This window comes from Nylanderia fulva, unplaced genomic scaffold, assembly GCF_048542155.1.
Source record: "Nylanderia fulva isolate GAGA-0341 unplaced genomic scaffold, ASM4854215v1 Scaffold574, whole genome shotgun sequence".
In the NCBI taxonomy this organism is placed as follows: Eukaryota; Metazoa; Arthropoda; class Insecta; order Hymenoptera; family Formicidae; genus Nylanderia; species Nylanderia fulva.
Genome location: NW_028190670.1, coordinates 48,138 through 64,631, shown reverse-complemented (window position 1 = coordinate 64,631; position 16,494 = coordinate 48,138). Strand labels below are relative to the sequence as shown.

The 16,494-nt window shown below is 38.3% G+C and overlaps 2 protein-coding genes across 2 annotated transcripts; one reads left to right on the top strand and one right to left on the bottom strand.

Moving 5' to 3' along the window:
* Positions 1–10,376: 10,376 nt before the first annotated feature.
* Positions 10,377–11,927, top strand: LOC146720972 (uncharacterized). The gene has a single exon (XM_085487563.1). It carries the CDS (start codon positions 10,377–10,379, stop codon positions 11,925–11,927), a length of 1,551 nt encoding a protein of 516 aa, XP_085343689.1.
* A 1,466-nt stretch (positions 11,928–13,393) lies between these two features.
* LOC146720971 (uncharacterized) lies at positions 13,394–15,996 on the bottom strand. The gene is made up of 2 exons (XM_085487562.1): positions 15,760–15,996; positions 13,394–14,548 (listed from the first exon to the last, which is right to left on the bottom strand). Exons 1-2 carry the CDS (start codon positions 15,994–15,996, stop codon positions 13,394–13,396), a joined length of 1,392 nt encoding a protein of 463 aa, XP_085343688.1.
* Positions 15,997–16,494: the final 498 nt, after the last annotated feature.

Genomic DNA, 16,494 nt, shown 5'->3' with positions numbered 1-16,494 from the left:
GGGGTTGATTGTTAACAGCTGAGAATATGGTTAAAAAAGGTTTATTCGATCTTTCAAAAAAAAACTAAAGTTGTCGATCTTTCACAAAAAAAACTAAAGTTTCGAGTTCGAATTAAACACACTTGGCGAACGGTGGACAAAAATTTTAACGAGAACGGACGGACATCTTGTGCTTGATCGTAATTGCTGCGCGCGTACTCGACGGAAATCTTCTCGCGATAATTTTTACAAAGATCGCAGCGATCAAGAGCCGAACGCGGATGCGCGATGCACCGTTCGCGAAATCGAGGTCTCTGAGAGTCTCCGGAACACTGTAATATCGGAGCACGTGGTGATACATGCGGTCGTAATTGCAGCCGAGCTATGCATGTATTTCACAAATAAAACTGAAATAATGGAAAATATCGCTTGCCCAATATTCTACAAATTTTTGCCGATGACCGGCGGAAAAGAATCACTTTCGTGACTCGAAGGATTATGTGAACCACGCGTGATACGAATCTCCAATAACGAGGACAATGTGTTAATACACTGAGAGCCGGAACAAGAAGAAGGAACGGGAAACGAGGAAGGATATTAGCGACTCAGATAGGCATGATCGGGGGTGCGCGACAGATCCTAATCGATACAACCGCGCCACTTGAGTTGGCGAAAAAGGACCGCGAATGCGAATTGCAAAGAGGTGTGAGAAGGATCGGCTACGCGCTATGCCTCGGTCGCGTGGAAATTCGTGATTCGCTAATGCGACGATTTATGGTTCTCAATATATTTGATCGCGCGACATTTAAACTTTTCGCGGAGACTCTCAATTATTTTCAACGGTTCCGGAACAATAATTAATTTTAATAAGGAAAACAATTAGATATTTAAAGACAAGGCTCGTGTGATATTATAAAATTAAGATTTAGAAAGACAGGGCCAACTATAACGAGCATATTAAATTAGTGAGAGATGTAATGTCTACACATAATTGATTTATTTCTTAGTAGATACAATGATAATAAAAATAACGAACACAGAAATCCCACTAAAAGTATCTAATCTTTTACAAATGGGTAGTAATTTCAATCTTCCCATCTCCAACAAAAAAACTGCCATACATGAATTTATCAAAGATTTGGAAGCTAATGGAAAAAGAAATAATTTACAAAACCTCAGAACTATTAGGAATATTGCAATCCCCCAATTTAATCATTATCTACATAATTTTCACAAAAAGAATTTAATAAACGAAAAAATTACTGATATGTACAATACCACAGTAAAATTTTGCAGAGAAAACAACAATATAATATTTACGCGATCTGACAAGGGTAATGTGACAGTTGCAATGGAGAGGGATTTTTACAATAATAAAGTGACTGAACTTCTTGCAGATGTTAACACTTACTGCGTGGTCAATAAGAATCCAATCTTAAAAATTGAAAGAGAACTCAATTACACTATCAAAAATTTGCTAACAAAAGGATATATTTCAAAAAAAGAATATTATTTTATGCACTCTAGTGATTCCATACTACCGAAAGCTTACGGTCTCCCTAAAATTCACAAACAGAACATTCCTTTTAGAAAAATTAAACAAATCATATATAGTAGGCCAACTGAACGAGCAAATAAATAAGGTGTAAAAATTTTTTTTATTAATAGTTAAATAATTAAATTAACATTCCGTTACAGAATCGATATAAAATTCTTAACATAGAGATATTTGATTTATATAGAACTTTAAACTCACTTAATAAAAAACGGTCAAGGCAATTCCAAATTCTCCAAAATCTTTTACCATCTTATATCTGGCAGGAGATTTTAAATCACCATTGCAACTCCTTTTCTTTGTTCAACCAAAAATTATATCTCATACACAAGAAAAATTCCTATGGCTACGTAAATCGCATGAAACAGAGTACATTAAAAATATTGATCCTATCGAATTGAAAACAATATCATCGACAAATATTGTTGATAACACTGTTTCTGCCAACAGTTTTCGTTGTGCTACACATAACCCTCTACAACAAACTAACCAGAAATGGTTTATTAATTTAACTGATAAAAAAATTCCCCCCAATGTAACCAATCTATTACAATTGGGAGGTGAATTTAGTCTCCCAGTTAACTTAAATAAAAAAGTAGCTATACACGAATTCATCAAAGATATAGAAAGCAATTCTAATGGGATCAGAAATCTTACTTCGATTCGTAATGCTGCCATTCCACAATTTTCATTATTTTTAAACAATAACGACAAAAAAAACGGACATACAAGAAAAATTATTTCACATGCATAAAGACACAATTAAATTCTGCAATCAAAATCCTAATATTTTATTTACTAGAGCAGATAAAGGCAGCATTACAGTCGCACTAGAAAAAGAATTTTATATAAAAAAAGTTGAGAGTCTCCTAGAAGACGATTCTACGTATACCATAGTTAAAAACAATCCATCAACAAAAATAGAAAAAGAACTCAATATTTGTTTAAAAAAATGGTTGAAAAAAGATTTCATCAACAAAAAAGAATATTATTATTTATTTTCAAGCGACTCTCTTCTTCCTAAAGCCTATGGGCTCCCCAAGATCCACAAGGAAAATATTCCTTTTAGATTAATAGTTTCCTCAATAAATACTTCTCTAAATAAATATTGATGGTTTACCTATATATAAGTCTTCCACAAAGAGTTTATGGCCAATATTATGTGCAGATAATATTATAAACAATGTATATGTCATTGCCTTATATTATGGTGAAGGAAAACCAAAAAATGCAAATGAGTTTTTAAAAATGTTTGTAGGTGATGCTATTGCTTTTATAAATAATGGGATTGATTATGAGGGACAGATCATAAAAGTCGAAATTAAAGCAATAATTTGTGACGCTCCTGCTAAATCATTTATTTTAAATGTAAAAGGACACACTGGATATAATAGTTGCACTAAATGCATTATTGAAGGTGATAATATAGAAGGACATATATGTTTTCCATACACATCTAATATGATGTTACGTAATGATAAAGAATTTTTTACTGGATCTTATAATCTTGATTATCAAACTGGTGACACAATTTTAAAAAATATACCAAATCTAGGCTTAGTTACAAATGTGCCACTAGATTATATGCACCTGGTATGTTTGGGTGTTATGCGTAAACTTATTATGTTATGGCTTTCAAGACCACTTAAGATAAGATTATCAAATTCAGACAAAGAACAAATTTCTAAGAAACTAATAAAGTTACGCAATTATATTCCTTCTGATTTTGCTCGAAAACCAAGATCATTAAAGTATATCAAACATTGGAAAGCCACAGAATATCGGCAATTTTTATTATATACAGGTCCTATTATATTGAAAGGAATACTACAAGAAAATGTATATTTAAATTTTCTAACATTACATGTAGCAATCACAATTCTTGCACATCCTACTTTAACATATCAAACTTCTATTATAGAATATGCAGAAAATTTATTAAAACATTTTGTAAAATCATTTCAAGTTATCTACGGTTCTAAATATATTTCACATAATATTCATAATTTATTACATCTTGCTGCAGACGTAAAACAATTTGGTGCTCTGGATAAATTTAGTGCATTTAAATTTGAGAATTATATGTCTACGTTAAAGAAATTAATTCGTAAAACTAACCAACCATTACAGCAATTAACAAGAAGATTTGCAGAAATTGAGACAATACATAATAATGAAACATTCAAAATATATTCAAATTCATACGATATGGAAAAATGTTTTACACGCTCTCATTGTGATGGTCCTATTACGAAAGATTTCATTTCTGTACAACAATATAAAATTTTTTGCAATAATCAATATTATATTAACTGTGATGATCCAAAAAATAATTGCATTTCTTTTGAAAATGGACAAATAATGTCAATTTTAAATTTCATTAAATCTAATGACAATAAAATGTATGCTATTGGCAAAGTACTTGTGTTAGTGGAAGATTTATATACACAGCCTATTTCGTCATTAACTTTAAATATTGGTATCATGTCTGAATATTCTCATCTTCAGACATGGGAGTTTGATAAAATTAGAGCAAAAATGTTGAAAATGCCTTATAATAAAAATTATATTATATTTCCGATGTTACACACAATTGAATAATACATGTTTAATATTAATTTGCATTTGTAATTAAATAATTAAACGTAATTATAATACTCTAATATAAATTGCAAATATTATTATTATTATTATTATTATTATTATTATCGTCACATTTTTATCATATTATTTACATCATAGATTATTTATAATTTCAATGCTGATCAATTTTTATTTACAGTTATTATGGCGTATAATATTGTGGAGTTCGAAGATGGTTTACAAATTGTTCCTTCTGAATGGTTAACTGAAAATAATAAGGAATGTAAATGGCCATCATATACAAGTCAAATTAAGATAAATAAAGCAATTATGAAAAGAATATCTCCTTCTGATGATTGGCAATTATATAAAATAATCCGTATTTTTGGTAGCAGCGGTTAGTAATATAAAAAATGTATTTTATTTTTTTATCAAAAATTATATAAATTAAAATTATAATATATATGTATTAAAAGTATATATTAAAATTTAAATATAAAGTGATATTTGATTATAAAATATATAAAAACAAAAATCTAATTTTTAATATTCAAAAATTTTATACGTTTTAGATACATATGATAAAGCTATAGACAAACTTAAATTAGCTGAACAAATATCCGATATAGATGGTGATGATGGAAATAACCTCTAAAAATCGAGATATCAACGAGCAAAAAAAAATACAGGTTCATCTTCTGATAATTCTGATACAAGCGACACAAGCATCAATAAATTAAAAACTCGCAATGATTTAGAGTTAGATAATTTTCCTAATACACCAAAAGCTTTAACAATAAATAAGAGCAAAATCTGTGAAATAAAGACACCATTAATACAAGGTGATAAGAAAATGAATCGAGTAAAAAAAATTTCAAGTTTTTCTGATAATTCAGATAGAACTGACACAAGCAATGATTTAGATGAAGCTTCTAATATATCAAACGATTTAAATAAAAGCAAAATGACTTATAAAATAAAAAAACCACTGATAAAAAATTATAAGAAAATAACTAAGCCTCCGATACAAATAAGTAATGAAAAAATAATTAATATTCAGTCTAAAAAGTCTGCAGTTACATATAGTAAATCTATAAGTTCACAAGAACATCGAACAGCAAATAAAGATGACCTTGTTCCACAAAATTCAGATACAATATCTTTATCCGATACTTGTAATGCTGAGATTGATTTAGGTAAAAATATATCTGTTATTAATTTTAAATTTTTGTAAAAGCTTACCTATATATATATATATATATTATTAAAGTTTTAACTTTTTTTATTTATATCACTGTAAACATATTTAAAATGGTATATAATTCGTAATATTTATATAATCTGACAATGAGTAGATATACAATAATATGTGTCAATTATTTTTGCAGATTTTCATAATTTAATTATCAGGAAACTAAATGCAGTATTGTTAAATCTTACAACAATTGATGAACGTTTAATAAAGTTGGATAATCACATAAGAAAAAATGAGGAAACGGATTTAAAAAAAAATGAACATTATGATTTCGATTTGCCAGCAGATACCGTAGAACAATTACAGAGAATTGATAATCAATTAAAAAACAAATGTGTTGCTACAGAAATGGTATATACAAAATATTATCATTTTATACTTACGATTAGAAACATTTTATTGAAATGTCTTATAAAAAGCAATATTTTGGACATATTTATTTATTTATATAATGTTAAATAATTTTAAAGAAGTTAAAAGAAAAGTAATGTTAACTTTTTTTATAAGAGAAAAGCAAATGTTTATTATTTTGATATTTTTAGATCATAAACTAATATTAATTAAATTATTTTATATTTTTAGACAAGACAATTGAGCTTTTTAGGAGGTAAGGATCATCATGATGTGATTTCGTACATGATGAAACATATTTTAACAAATAAATTAGCAATGGAATATAGTTGGGCTGGTGCAAAATTGAAAAATGCCTTTAAAAATCTTCGCATTACTATATGTATCATAAGTAAGTATATAAATATTTAATCACAGAAATGTTTTATTGACATATTTTTGACACTTTATATATAGCATTCTATGCATGGTTATATTGGATGATGCTATTAGAACTCTAATATCATTATTCAATAATATGTAATCATAGGAATATAAAATAATTTTGAATAGTATATATACATATATACATATATATATATATAAAATTAAGTCGCTTTAAATTTTTATATAATCTATAACCACACATATCTGTTTAAACTTGTTGTTAGATGCTGCGCGAACTTCAAGAACCAATTTAACAAATAAGGAAGTTGAGGATATAATTGCAAGATGGCTAATTTTAGCCAAGCAGAGATTTGACCGAGATTTGTAAGTTATATATAATATACCTCAATTTAACTATTTTATCATCTTATCTCAAACTTTTTATTTTATAAGAAACTGATTTTAAAGAGGGTGAACACATGCACTATCTGTTCATTATTGCGTGTATTAGTTTTTTAAAATTAAATACAACATTTAAGAACTTATTGTTATTTTTGTATAGAATATTTATTGCAGAATTGACTTATTGCACCTATGTATAACAATCACATATTTCTTTTTAGGAAAAAGGAAGAACAAAAAAAGAGATGCGAAAATGAGGAGATCTAAACAAGAAAAGGACAGGTTATTAAATATAATAATTTTAATATATAATAAATAAAATATTTGAACGTTTATTATTACGTTTATTGCACAGTTTATTATTATTACGTTTATTTATAGATTTTATAGAGTTTATTTTTGCATATGTACTTTTTTTATTTTGAATGTATTAATTTCATACACAGTAATTATATATATATTTTATTATTTAAATGGTTACAGTATTAAATACATATGCATAGTTGTAAGTGCAATAAAGTAATTATTAAATATTATTTTTTAATTATAGTATAAAACGAGAAAAGTTATAATAATATATACAGTTGAATATTACAGTAATTTAAAGTTCTAAGTATTTTAGTACTTTTATGCGTAGCTGTAGCATAAAAAATTAACAATCACTATGTTTATTTTATTAATGCCTATATATTAAAAAGTTATGCACATTTAAGTTTTCTAACAATTGTATCAATTTTTTTTCATAATTCTGATAAAGTGATAACTAGAATTTAAAAAAATTACTTTAAAAATGATTTATTATAAGTATTAATTATATATGTTAGTGATATAGTTATTAAATATGATTAAATGATGTGATTTAACGTGAATGTGTATTAAATGATAGTTACACACCCACACACACGTACATATATAATAATATGGCTTATTTTTTTGGAACGTATATATGTATTATTTAAAAAATAAAAATGTAATTACAATAAATTACATTTATAATCTTTGAGACAAGCATATGACTACTGGCAGGATCAACCAGGGAGCTTCGTGTTCGGTTACTCGCAAGGGAGTAACTCGCGAGCGAGCCCGAAGACTCGTCGCTAGCTCTTTTTCGCGCGCGCGCGCGTTCGATGCCGAAACACCGACGCGCGCGCGACACGCTCGTATGTGCCATTTTATTTGCCGCCGGTCTTGCTCAGCCGGTCGGCGACACTCTGCTGTGTTTAACGCTATTATGTAAAGCGTACGAGAGAACGACGGAGGCGAGAGTAAACCCCCGACGCCGCCGCCTCTCCTCTTCTTCCTCCTCCTCTCCGTTCAAAAATCCACAAGATCAAAATACTCGTGTTCTTATTCTCCCAAATGTTATGATGCGCGGTCTCGAGAGACCGCGCGATTCACCCTGACGCTAGATCGACGATGGCGATGCTTAGACGTCGAGGACTGTTCTGTCTGGTTCGTACGCGTTTAACCGCACACGACCAGCAATAAGATTTCGCTACGGCGTACAAAGCGAGCGGGAAGAAGCAACTCTTCCCGCAAACTCGTATCCGTGGAGTAGATGCTCGGTAAGCGCGACGATTCCGCTGCTGCGTACGAAACGAGAGGGAACCGCGCGGCCAACCACACTAGAGGCGTGCGCGCCACATAAGAGCCATTCGGTCTTGCGACACCGACTCGTGGCAATGCTGTGCTCGTAATAAATAAGTGTGCGTTAATTTTGCGCGCGTTCGGCGACGAACGAGAAGAGCCGCACCGTAATCCCCGGCGAAGAGGAATACGAGACGACGCGAGAGTCGAACGTACGTTCTCGCGAGACACGCAACCTCCAAGCATGAGAAGACTTGGCGGCGGCGCGTTCTGCGACGATCGTATATTATTTTTATATATTCGTGGTTTCCAAATCAAACATTTTATATAAATGTTCTCTCCGTGTCAGAGTCGCGACTCGACAAAATCCGTTCTCGACCCGTTCGGGCGATTCTTCGTTTGTCAACGTCGAGAGCGCGACACGTACAATATTAATCTCTCCTACCCTCTTATAGTACCCAACCGACCGGCCAAGCGGTCGGCGACGGTACGGAGAGCGGTCGAAACACGCCGGAGTGGCGAGAGACTCGAGAAAGTACGTTTACGACTCGTCCGGACTCGCTCGACTCGTTCGACGCGCCGAGCGCGACGTATCTCTTATAGTACCCAACCGGCCGGCCAGGCGGTCGGCGACGCACGGTCCTACGCACGGCCGTATGCGAGCGCGAGCGCCGAAAGGCGCGTTCAATCGAGACATTAGTCGCGGAGAGCGAACGATCGAAAAGTCCTATTGTCGATAAAAATTATCACGATGCCTATGGGAATGCAAAAACGATAAATTTGCATTAAATTTAAAAAAGGAAACAAAAAAAAATCCGGGACAATAAGGTAAAAGCCCGACGGCTCCCGGGCCCCGGGGGCACCTCCGGGGCCCCGGGGGGCCCCCCCGGGGGGGAACGGGGACCACGGGCCGGGCGGCCACCTCCGGGCCGGGGGAAACCTCCGGAACCCGGCCAGGCGGCACCCCCGGGCGGGCGGCAAACCCCCTTTTCGCAAACTTTTCTACCAATCTTCGAAAAGCGCTTTGAATTAGAAAGAGATTATCGAATCGCAAAATTACCGCGTTTCCTATTGCTCAACTCGACAAATTTATTAGATTCTCTTCTCATTCCGCCGTTAGCCGCTTTTATCTGATCTGCCCCTACGAAACCATCGAGACTCGCGGCGGACTAGCCTCTTCAAACCTTTAAACAAATCGGGCCAAATGCCGTAGCATCCCATACAACTGCCGGTTAATTTGCAAATGTGCCCGGTCTGTAAGGGCCTACATTGTTTTTAGTTCCATTTACACAATTTGCCGCTTATACCCTTAGCTCCGTTTTTCGAATTATTAAACGAACCCCGCCGGTTATAATTGATTTAGCTGCGAACCATGGCTTAAAGGATTGCCATGCACCAACAAGCACGTTGGTCGAGAAATGTACGCAAAAGACTCACACTGCCTCCTCACCTTGGAAACCACGGCAAATTTACCGTATGCTTGAATTGTCACATTCACAAGAAGAGATCGAAAACAAGGACCAATAAAAACGTTGTCCTCTTAACCGCTCACACGTTCAATATGGCCCAGCTTATTCCCGTCCTTCATGCTCGCTATCGCTCTCTCTTGACCAGTCGTCCTCCGCGCACGGTCGCGTCATTCCATTTTTCGTTCCCCCGCTCGCAGCGCCTTATCGATCCAAGATCGGCTGTGACACTCATTACGGAGAATCTTGCAATTACTCCGTCTTCCTCGAGTAAAGCAAAATTTAAGCGTTACTGGCGTTGGTCAAACAAAAACTTCCGCACGCTACGCAGCAAATATCAAAATTAGTCCCGTAAAAAGTAACAATCCCGCGTATTCGACGACGGCTTTAATATTGTGTTCGCTCGCGGAATACGTGCTACCTCCCGTTGCGTCTCACACTAAGTGGACGCACCTCGACGCCCTCGAATTAGCCGATCCTGATTTCCTGAGTCCTACGCCAATCGATATAATAATTGGAGCCGATATGTATGGAAATATTCATCGCGACGGTTCACACAAGGGAACACCACACGAACCGTTCGCGCAGAATACCGCGTTCGGCTGGATTCTCTCGGGTCCTACCGTCGAAACCTGCCCCCGCAATTCCGTACCCGCATATCATACTAACATTTCACCTAATCTTGAGCATACCTTAAAACAGTTCTGGGAACTCGAAGATATCCTAGCCCGCGTTCATCCGAGTCCGGAAGACACCCAATGTGAGGAGCATTTTGTGACGACTCACTACCGCACCATGGAAGGACGCTACGTCGTGCGTCTTCCCTTTAGAAATGGCCCGCCTCGCGACCTTGGAGACTCTCGATTCGCCTGCGTTGAAGAGTCTCGAACGGCTCGAACGTCGTTTTCGAACCGACCCATCGTTAGCAACGGAATACACCGCATTCCTTACCGAGTACGCAAACCTAGGTCATATGACTAAGATATTTCCTACCGAATTTCCCGCCCAAGCTCCCGCGTACTACATTCCACACCGTGCCGTGATCCGTGAACATAGCAATACAACCCGACTTCGTGTTGTGTTTAACGCGTCGTGCAACACCGCCACCGGCAAATCATTAAATAGCGCTTTTCATGTAGGAGCAAAATTGCAAACCGATCTAGTAGCGGTCGTCCTCCAATGGCGACAACCTCGATTTGCACTATCAGCGGACATCGCCAAAATGTATAGGCAGATTTTAGTACACCCTCTCGATACGAAGTATCAATGCCTCTTATGGCGATCGTCTCCGACGGCTCAGGTCGACGAATACCGACTTCTTACCGTCACTTACGGCACCGCCGCTGCCCCATTCTTGGCCTTGCAAATCTTACGGCAATTAGCCGAGGACGAAGGCTCACAGTTTCCGCTCGCGGTACCGGTTCTATTACAGCAAACGTACGTCGACGACTGTACTTTCGGCGCCGACGACCTTGAAACTGCCAAACAAACACGAGATCAGTTAATTTCGTTGCTATCTCAAGGCTGTTTTCGTTTGCGTAAGTGGGCGAGCAATTGCCCTACGCTCCTTGAAGATCTCGATCCTTCCGACCATGGACTCGCAACCAACAAAGATTTGCACGATCACGATTCCATTAAAATTCTCGGAGTTACCTGGAAACCGGAACACGATATCTTCACCTTTCAAGTTTCGAATTTAATAACAGTCGCGAAAACTAAGCGCGGAATATTATCAGTCATCGCGCAACTCTTCGACCCACTCGGGTGGGTAGCTCCCGTTATCGTAACCGCGAAAATTTTCCTGCTGCATCTCTGGTTGACGAAGTCTGATTGGGATGACGAGCTTCCCGTCGAGATGTTGCGCGAATGGGAAACATTTCAATTGACGTTGCCTCTCCTTGAGCAGTTAACTATTCCGCGCTGGACGCAGTATTATCCGAACAACAGAATTGAATTACACGGATTCGCAGACGCCTCCACGCGAGCGTATGCGGCAGCGCTTTACCTCCGTGTCATTTCGGGCGACGGTTGCATTACCAATACTCTGATCCTCGCTAAGTCTAAAGTCGCGCCGCTCAAAACCATTAGCGTCCCGCGTTTGGAGCTTTGCGCTGCGCTCCTACTAGCACAACTCATAGATTTCGCTCGTTCTGCTCTTCACCTTCCCGATATCGATTATTGGTGTTGGAGCGTTTCCATGGTCGTCCTCGCTTGGATACGTCAAAGTCCCTCGCGGTGGAAGACGTTTGTCGCGAATAGAGTCTCAAAAATGCAACAGCTTCTTCCCAATGGAAAATGGAATCACGTGCACACGCACGGCAACCCCGCAGATTGCGCATCTCGCGGTACCGACCCTGCCTCTCTTATTAATCACCAACTTTAGTGGCACGGCCCACCATGGTTATCACATTCGTTCAATCAATGGCCAGTCATATCCGACATCCCGGCAACGCATAGTGAATTACGCGATTCAAAAGCTTGCGCGACATGCTTGGTAAACCATTGGGAGCTTAAATCCCGATTTTCCTCGTGGCCAAAATTACTGCGCGTCACCGCGTATATCCTTCGTTTCGTTCGCAACGCTCGTACCCAGACCAAAACACAATGCGATGCCTCTTACTCGCACCCGCATGCTCTCCGGTCCGATGAGCTGGTCGCCGCTCATAATTTTTGGATTCGACGGATTCAACTCAATCTATTTGCTGACGACATAGCTCGCCTAAAACAACTACGTTGCGTCTCAAAAACTAGTCCATTTGCTTCGCTTTCTCCTTACATAGACAGAGACAGCTTGTTACGCGTTCGAGGCCGATTAAAGCACGCAAGCCTGTCAGATGACGCTAAACATCCGCTAATTTTAAAATCACATCCATTGGTCCACCTCCTTATCAAACAGATTCATGTTGCGGCCCTACACGCCGGTCCGCAACTCACACTCACGCTCCTGCGACAACAGTATTGGTTAATTCGCGCTCGCGCCACTGTGCGTACCGTCCTCTACCAATGTATTGTGTGCACACGGGAGAATGCACGCGTGCCCGAACAGCTTATGGGCGACCTGCCGGATTTCCGCGTGAACCCGACTTCACGCGCCTTTAATCATACCGGCGTCGATTACGCGGGTCCGTTACTAGTGCGTACGACTAAAGGTCGTGGTCATAAAGCCCAGAAGATTTGCCAATATTTTGTGGAAGTATGAACTTATTACATTCATAATTAATTACTGTATTTTAATCAAATATTTTTATATTTCTTATTCAATTCGGTTAAAATCGTAGATATTTTGTAGATATGAACTGGTAATTATCTATAGTTTCTGTTATCGATATCAGTAGGCGCGACGGCGTCGCTCTAATTCAAATTATTGTTGATCGACTGGTGGCTTGTACAGCCTCGTAAAGGCTCGCTCCGAGAGGAAAGTGATTACAGCAACGAACATATGTTTACTTGTATTTGCAGCTGATCGATAGCACGGTTCGCAGAGATCTGATTCTCGGTTTTCGGGAGCGTTCCGAGTTTTCGTCACGGAATCCCCTCTTTCTCGGGATCGGATGTTTGTTTCGGCGAATCGGAGCGACGAAAGAATAGAAGTAAATAAAATGTACACGTGACAGCGTGACTCTTATCACATGGGATGGTGTACAAGGTCGATAATGTTGTCGTGTGTCGGTTCGAACGATCGAACCTTTCCGTTGATATACAAGCGATTAATATAAGAGTCTATTGATTATACAAATTTATGATATGCGTCAACATACCGTCCGCCTCGAATGTGATTGACATTCGATATGAATACAATATTTGCGGTCAATGAAATTTAACGTAAATTTACAATATTCAATCGGACAGTTACAATCCAATGCCGCCCGCCATGGCGGAATGATGTTCGCTATCATTGTTGATGTCGACCGGAAGAAAACAAAGTTTTGTAATGGGGCGCTTGAACTCGGATTCAGCCGTTTTAACAGTAACGACTCGAACGAGCCGATCGCTGCCTGGATGGCATTTAACTATACGCCCAAGCTTCCATCGACTTGGAGGGGCAAGTGGATCGCGAAGTAAGACTAATCTACCGGGTGTGGCTAGAGTTTGTACAGAACGCCATTTAGGGCGTTGTTGTAAGGTATTCAAATACGTATCTTTCCATGCCTTCCAGACGCGTTCGCTTAATTGCTGCACTAGTTGCCAGCGAGATAAACGATTTTCGGCGAGTTCGAGTAAGCTCGGCTCCGGGATCGAGCTTAAGGATGCGCCGATCAAAAAATGACCCGGAGTCAGAGCGGTATAATCGTCTAAAGCGTCGGACACGGAAGCGATGGGACGAGAATTTAAGAAAAGTTCGATACGGCATAGTAATGTGGTTATCTCTTCGAACGTTAAGGTGTGCGTTCCAATAGCGCGTTTAATGTGATGTTTCACAGAGCGTACGGCAGCCTCCCATAGGCCTCCGAAATGCGGCGCAGCGGGAGGTATGAAATGCCATGCAGTATTTTCTTGAGCTATGTAATTTTGAAATGCTGGATCACGCGTGGCTGCATGGAAGGAGGCCGTAAGCTCTTGATCGGCACCTTGAAACGTGGTACCGTGATCGGAGTACATTGCATGCGGAATGCCACGACGTGCGGTAAAACGATGATACGCGGCAAGGAACGACGCGGTAGTATAATCCGATACTGCGTCTAGGTGCAGTGCTTTCGTGGTCATGCATACAAAAATTGCGAGGTAAGCTTTTTGGGCTTTATGACCACGACCTTTAGTCGTACGCACTAGTAACGGACCCGCGTAATCGACGCCGGTATGATTAAAGGCGCGTGAAGTCGGGTTCACGCGGAAATCCGGCAGGTCGCCCATAAGCTGTTCGGGCACGCGTGCATTCTCCCGTGTGCACACAATACATTGGTAGAGGACGGTACGCACAGTGGCGCGAGCGCGAATTAGCCAATACTGTTGTCGCAGGAGCGTGAGTGTGAGTTGCGGACCGGCGTGTAGGGCCGCAACATGAATCTGTTTGATAAGGAGGTGGACCAATGAATGTGATTTTAAAATTAGCGGATGTTTAGCGTCATCTGACAGGCTTGCGTGCTTTAATTGGCCTCGAACGCGTAACAAGCTGTCTCTGTCTATGTAAGGAGAAAGCGAAGCTAATGGACTAGTTTTTGAGACGCAACGTAGTTGTTTTAGGCGAGCTATGTCGTCAGCAAATAGATTGAGTTGAATCCGTCGAATCCAAAAATTATGAGCGGCGACCAGCTCATCGGACCGGAGAGCATGCGGGTGCGAGTGAGAGGCATCGCATTGTGTTTTCGTCTGGGTACGAGCGTTGCGAACGTTATATCACGCATTTTTTGACGCTTTGTTTCAGGATCCTTTTGGTACTGATCACGCACCATCTGAAGTTTTGTTTCAGGATCCTTATGATACTGATCACGCACCATCTGACGTTTTGTTTCAGAATCCTTATGGTACTGATCACGCATCATCTGACGTTTTGTTTCAGGATCCTTATGGTACTGATCACGCACCATCTGACGTTTTGTTTCAGGATCCTTATGGTACTGATCACGCACCATCTGACGTTTTGTTTCAGGATCCTTATGGTACTGATCATGCATTATCTGACGTTTTGTTTCAGGATCCTTATGGTACTGATCACGCATTATCTGACGTTTTGTTTCAGGATCCTTATGGTACTGATCACGCATTATCTGACGTTTTGTTGCAGGATTCATAAAATATTTTTCTTTGTGAGAAAAAGCATCTTTTTCGATTCGTTTTGAACGCTGTTCCTCAGTTTTTTTACTACGTGCAAGTCTTTTTCTCAGTGCATCCCTCTCTCGTCTTTTCAATGTCTCCAACGGCAGTAGCGTTAATGGAGCAATTGAATCATAGAGGTACGGAAAATGAGTTATTGTTTGTTTTTCAAACATTGCGGACAAATGAGGTCTTAGCAACGATTGATTATACGTCACGATGCAAGGATTTACGCCAAACAGAATAGATGTAACAATCGCAATTGCCATAGGACCACAATTATAACCGTCACCTTGCGACTGAACTTTAGGAAAAACTATTAGATTGTTTTGACAATCATGAAAGGGAAATAATCTGTCCACAAAAATTCGAATTTCTCCATTCAAATTATGTATATTTGCATTACGACTACCTTCATGAGAATCATATATAATAATAGATTTTGCATCGTAATGGCAAGCAACCCAATGTCCACCACCAAAATCACTGTGCAGTATTTGCAAATGCTTCTTCTTTGAATTATTCAGTGGAACAATCTGATCGGGAAATATTGTCAACCATACAGGTCGAGGTGCATAATCAGAATTGCTCTCGAGTAGCGCATGGAAACTGTCTATCATCGTTTCCGTCAACCATTCTTTGAAAGCCAAAATATTCTTTTCCTTATTGCCATAATGGAACTTGTGACACTGATGATCCATTTTCAGTTGTTTGGGACAGTTTTAGTTATAGATATACGGCGTTTGGGGCAGCCTTCTAGTGATGCAAGTATCAAATAAGATTTTTCTAATTAGACGCCTAGAGCAGGCGAAAGGTCTGAGATATTGCAGACTAAAATGCTACAAAAGCGAATACTGTTAATTTGGATGTGTAATAGACCCAAAACAAAAATACTTTTTCTAATTGTATAGGCGCCACGGGCAAGCCAAAAATCTGCGCTATTACAGACGAAAACGCTATAATAGCGAATAATTTTAGTTTGGATACGTAATAGGCCGAACAAAATTAATTTTTGTAATTGGATGCAGGCGTCTAGGGCAAGCCAAAATTCAGCGCTATTAGCAGCCGATGTTCTAATTCAGCGCTTATGGCAGCTTTTATACAGCGCCTGAGCAGCCGATTAATTTTTTTTTATTTTTCCGGATCTGTAAAATAAAAAAGTTATATAAATACATTATAAATTATTTTAATAAACATAT

Bases quoted from the DNA above. Each gene is read 5' to 3' on its own strand.
- LOC146720972 (XM_085487563.1), top strand. From the start codon at position 10,377: ATGGCCCGCCTCGCGACCTTGGAGACTCTCGATTCGCCTGCGTTGAAG.
- LOC146720971 (XM_085487562.1), bottom strand. From the start codon at position 15,996: ATGGATCATCAGTGTCACAAGTTCCATTATGGCAATAAGGAAAAGAAT. The intron at 14,549-15,759 runs GTTGCTTGCCAT...CTTATCAAACAG, and splicing joins ATTTTGGTGGTGGACATTGG to ATTCATGTTGCGGCCCTACA.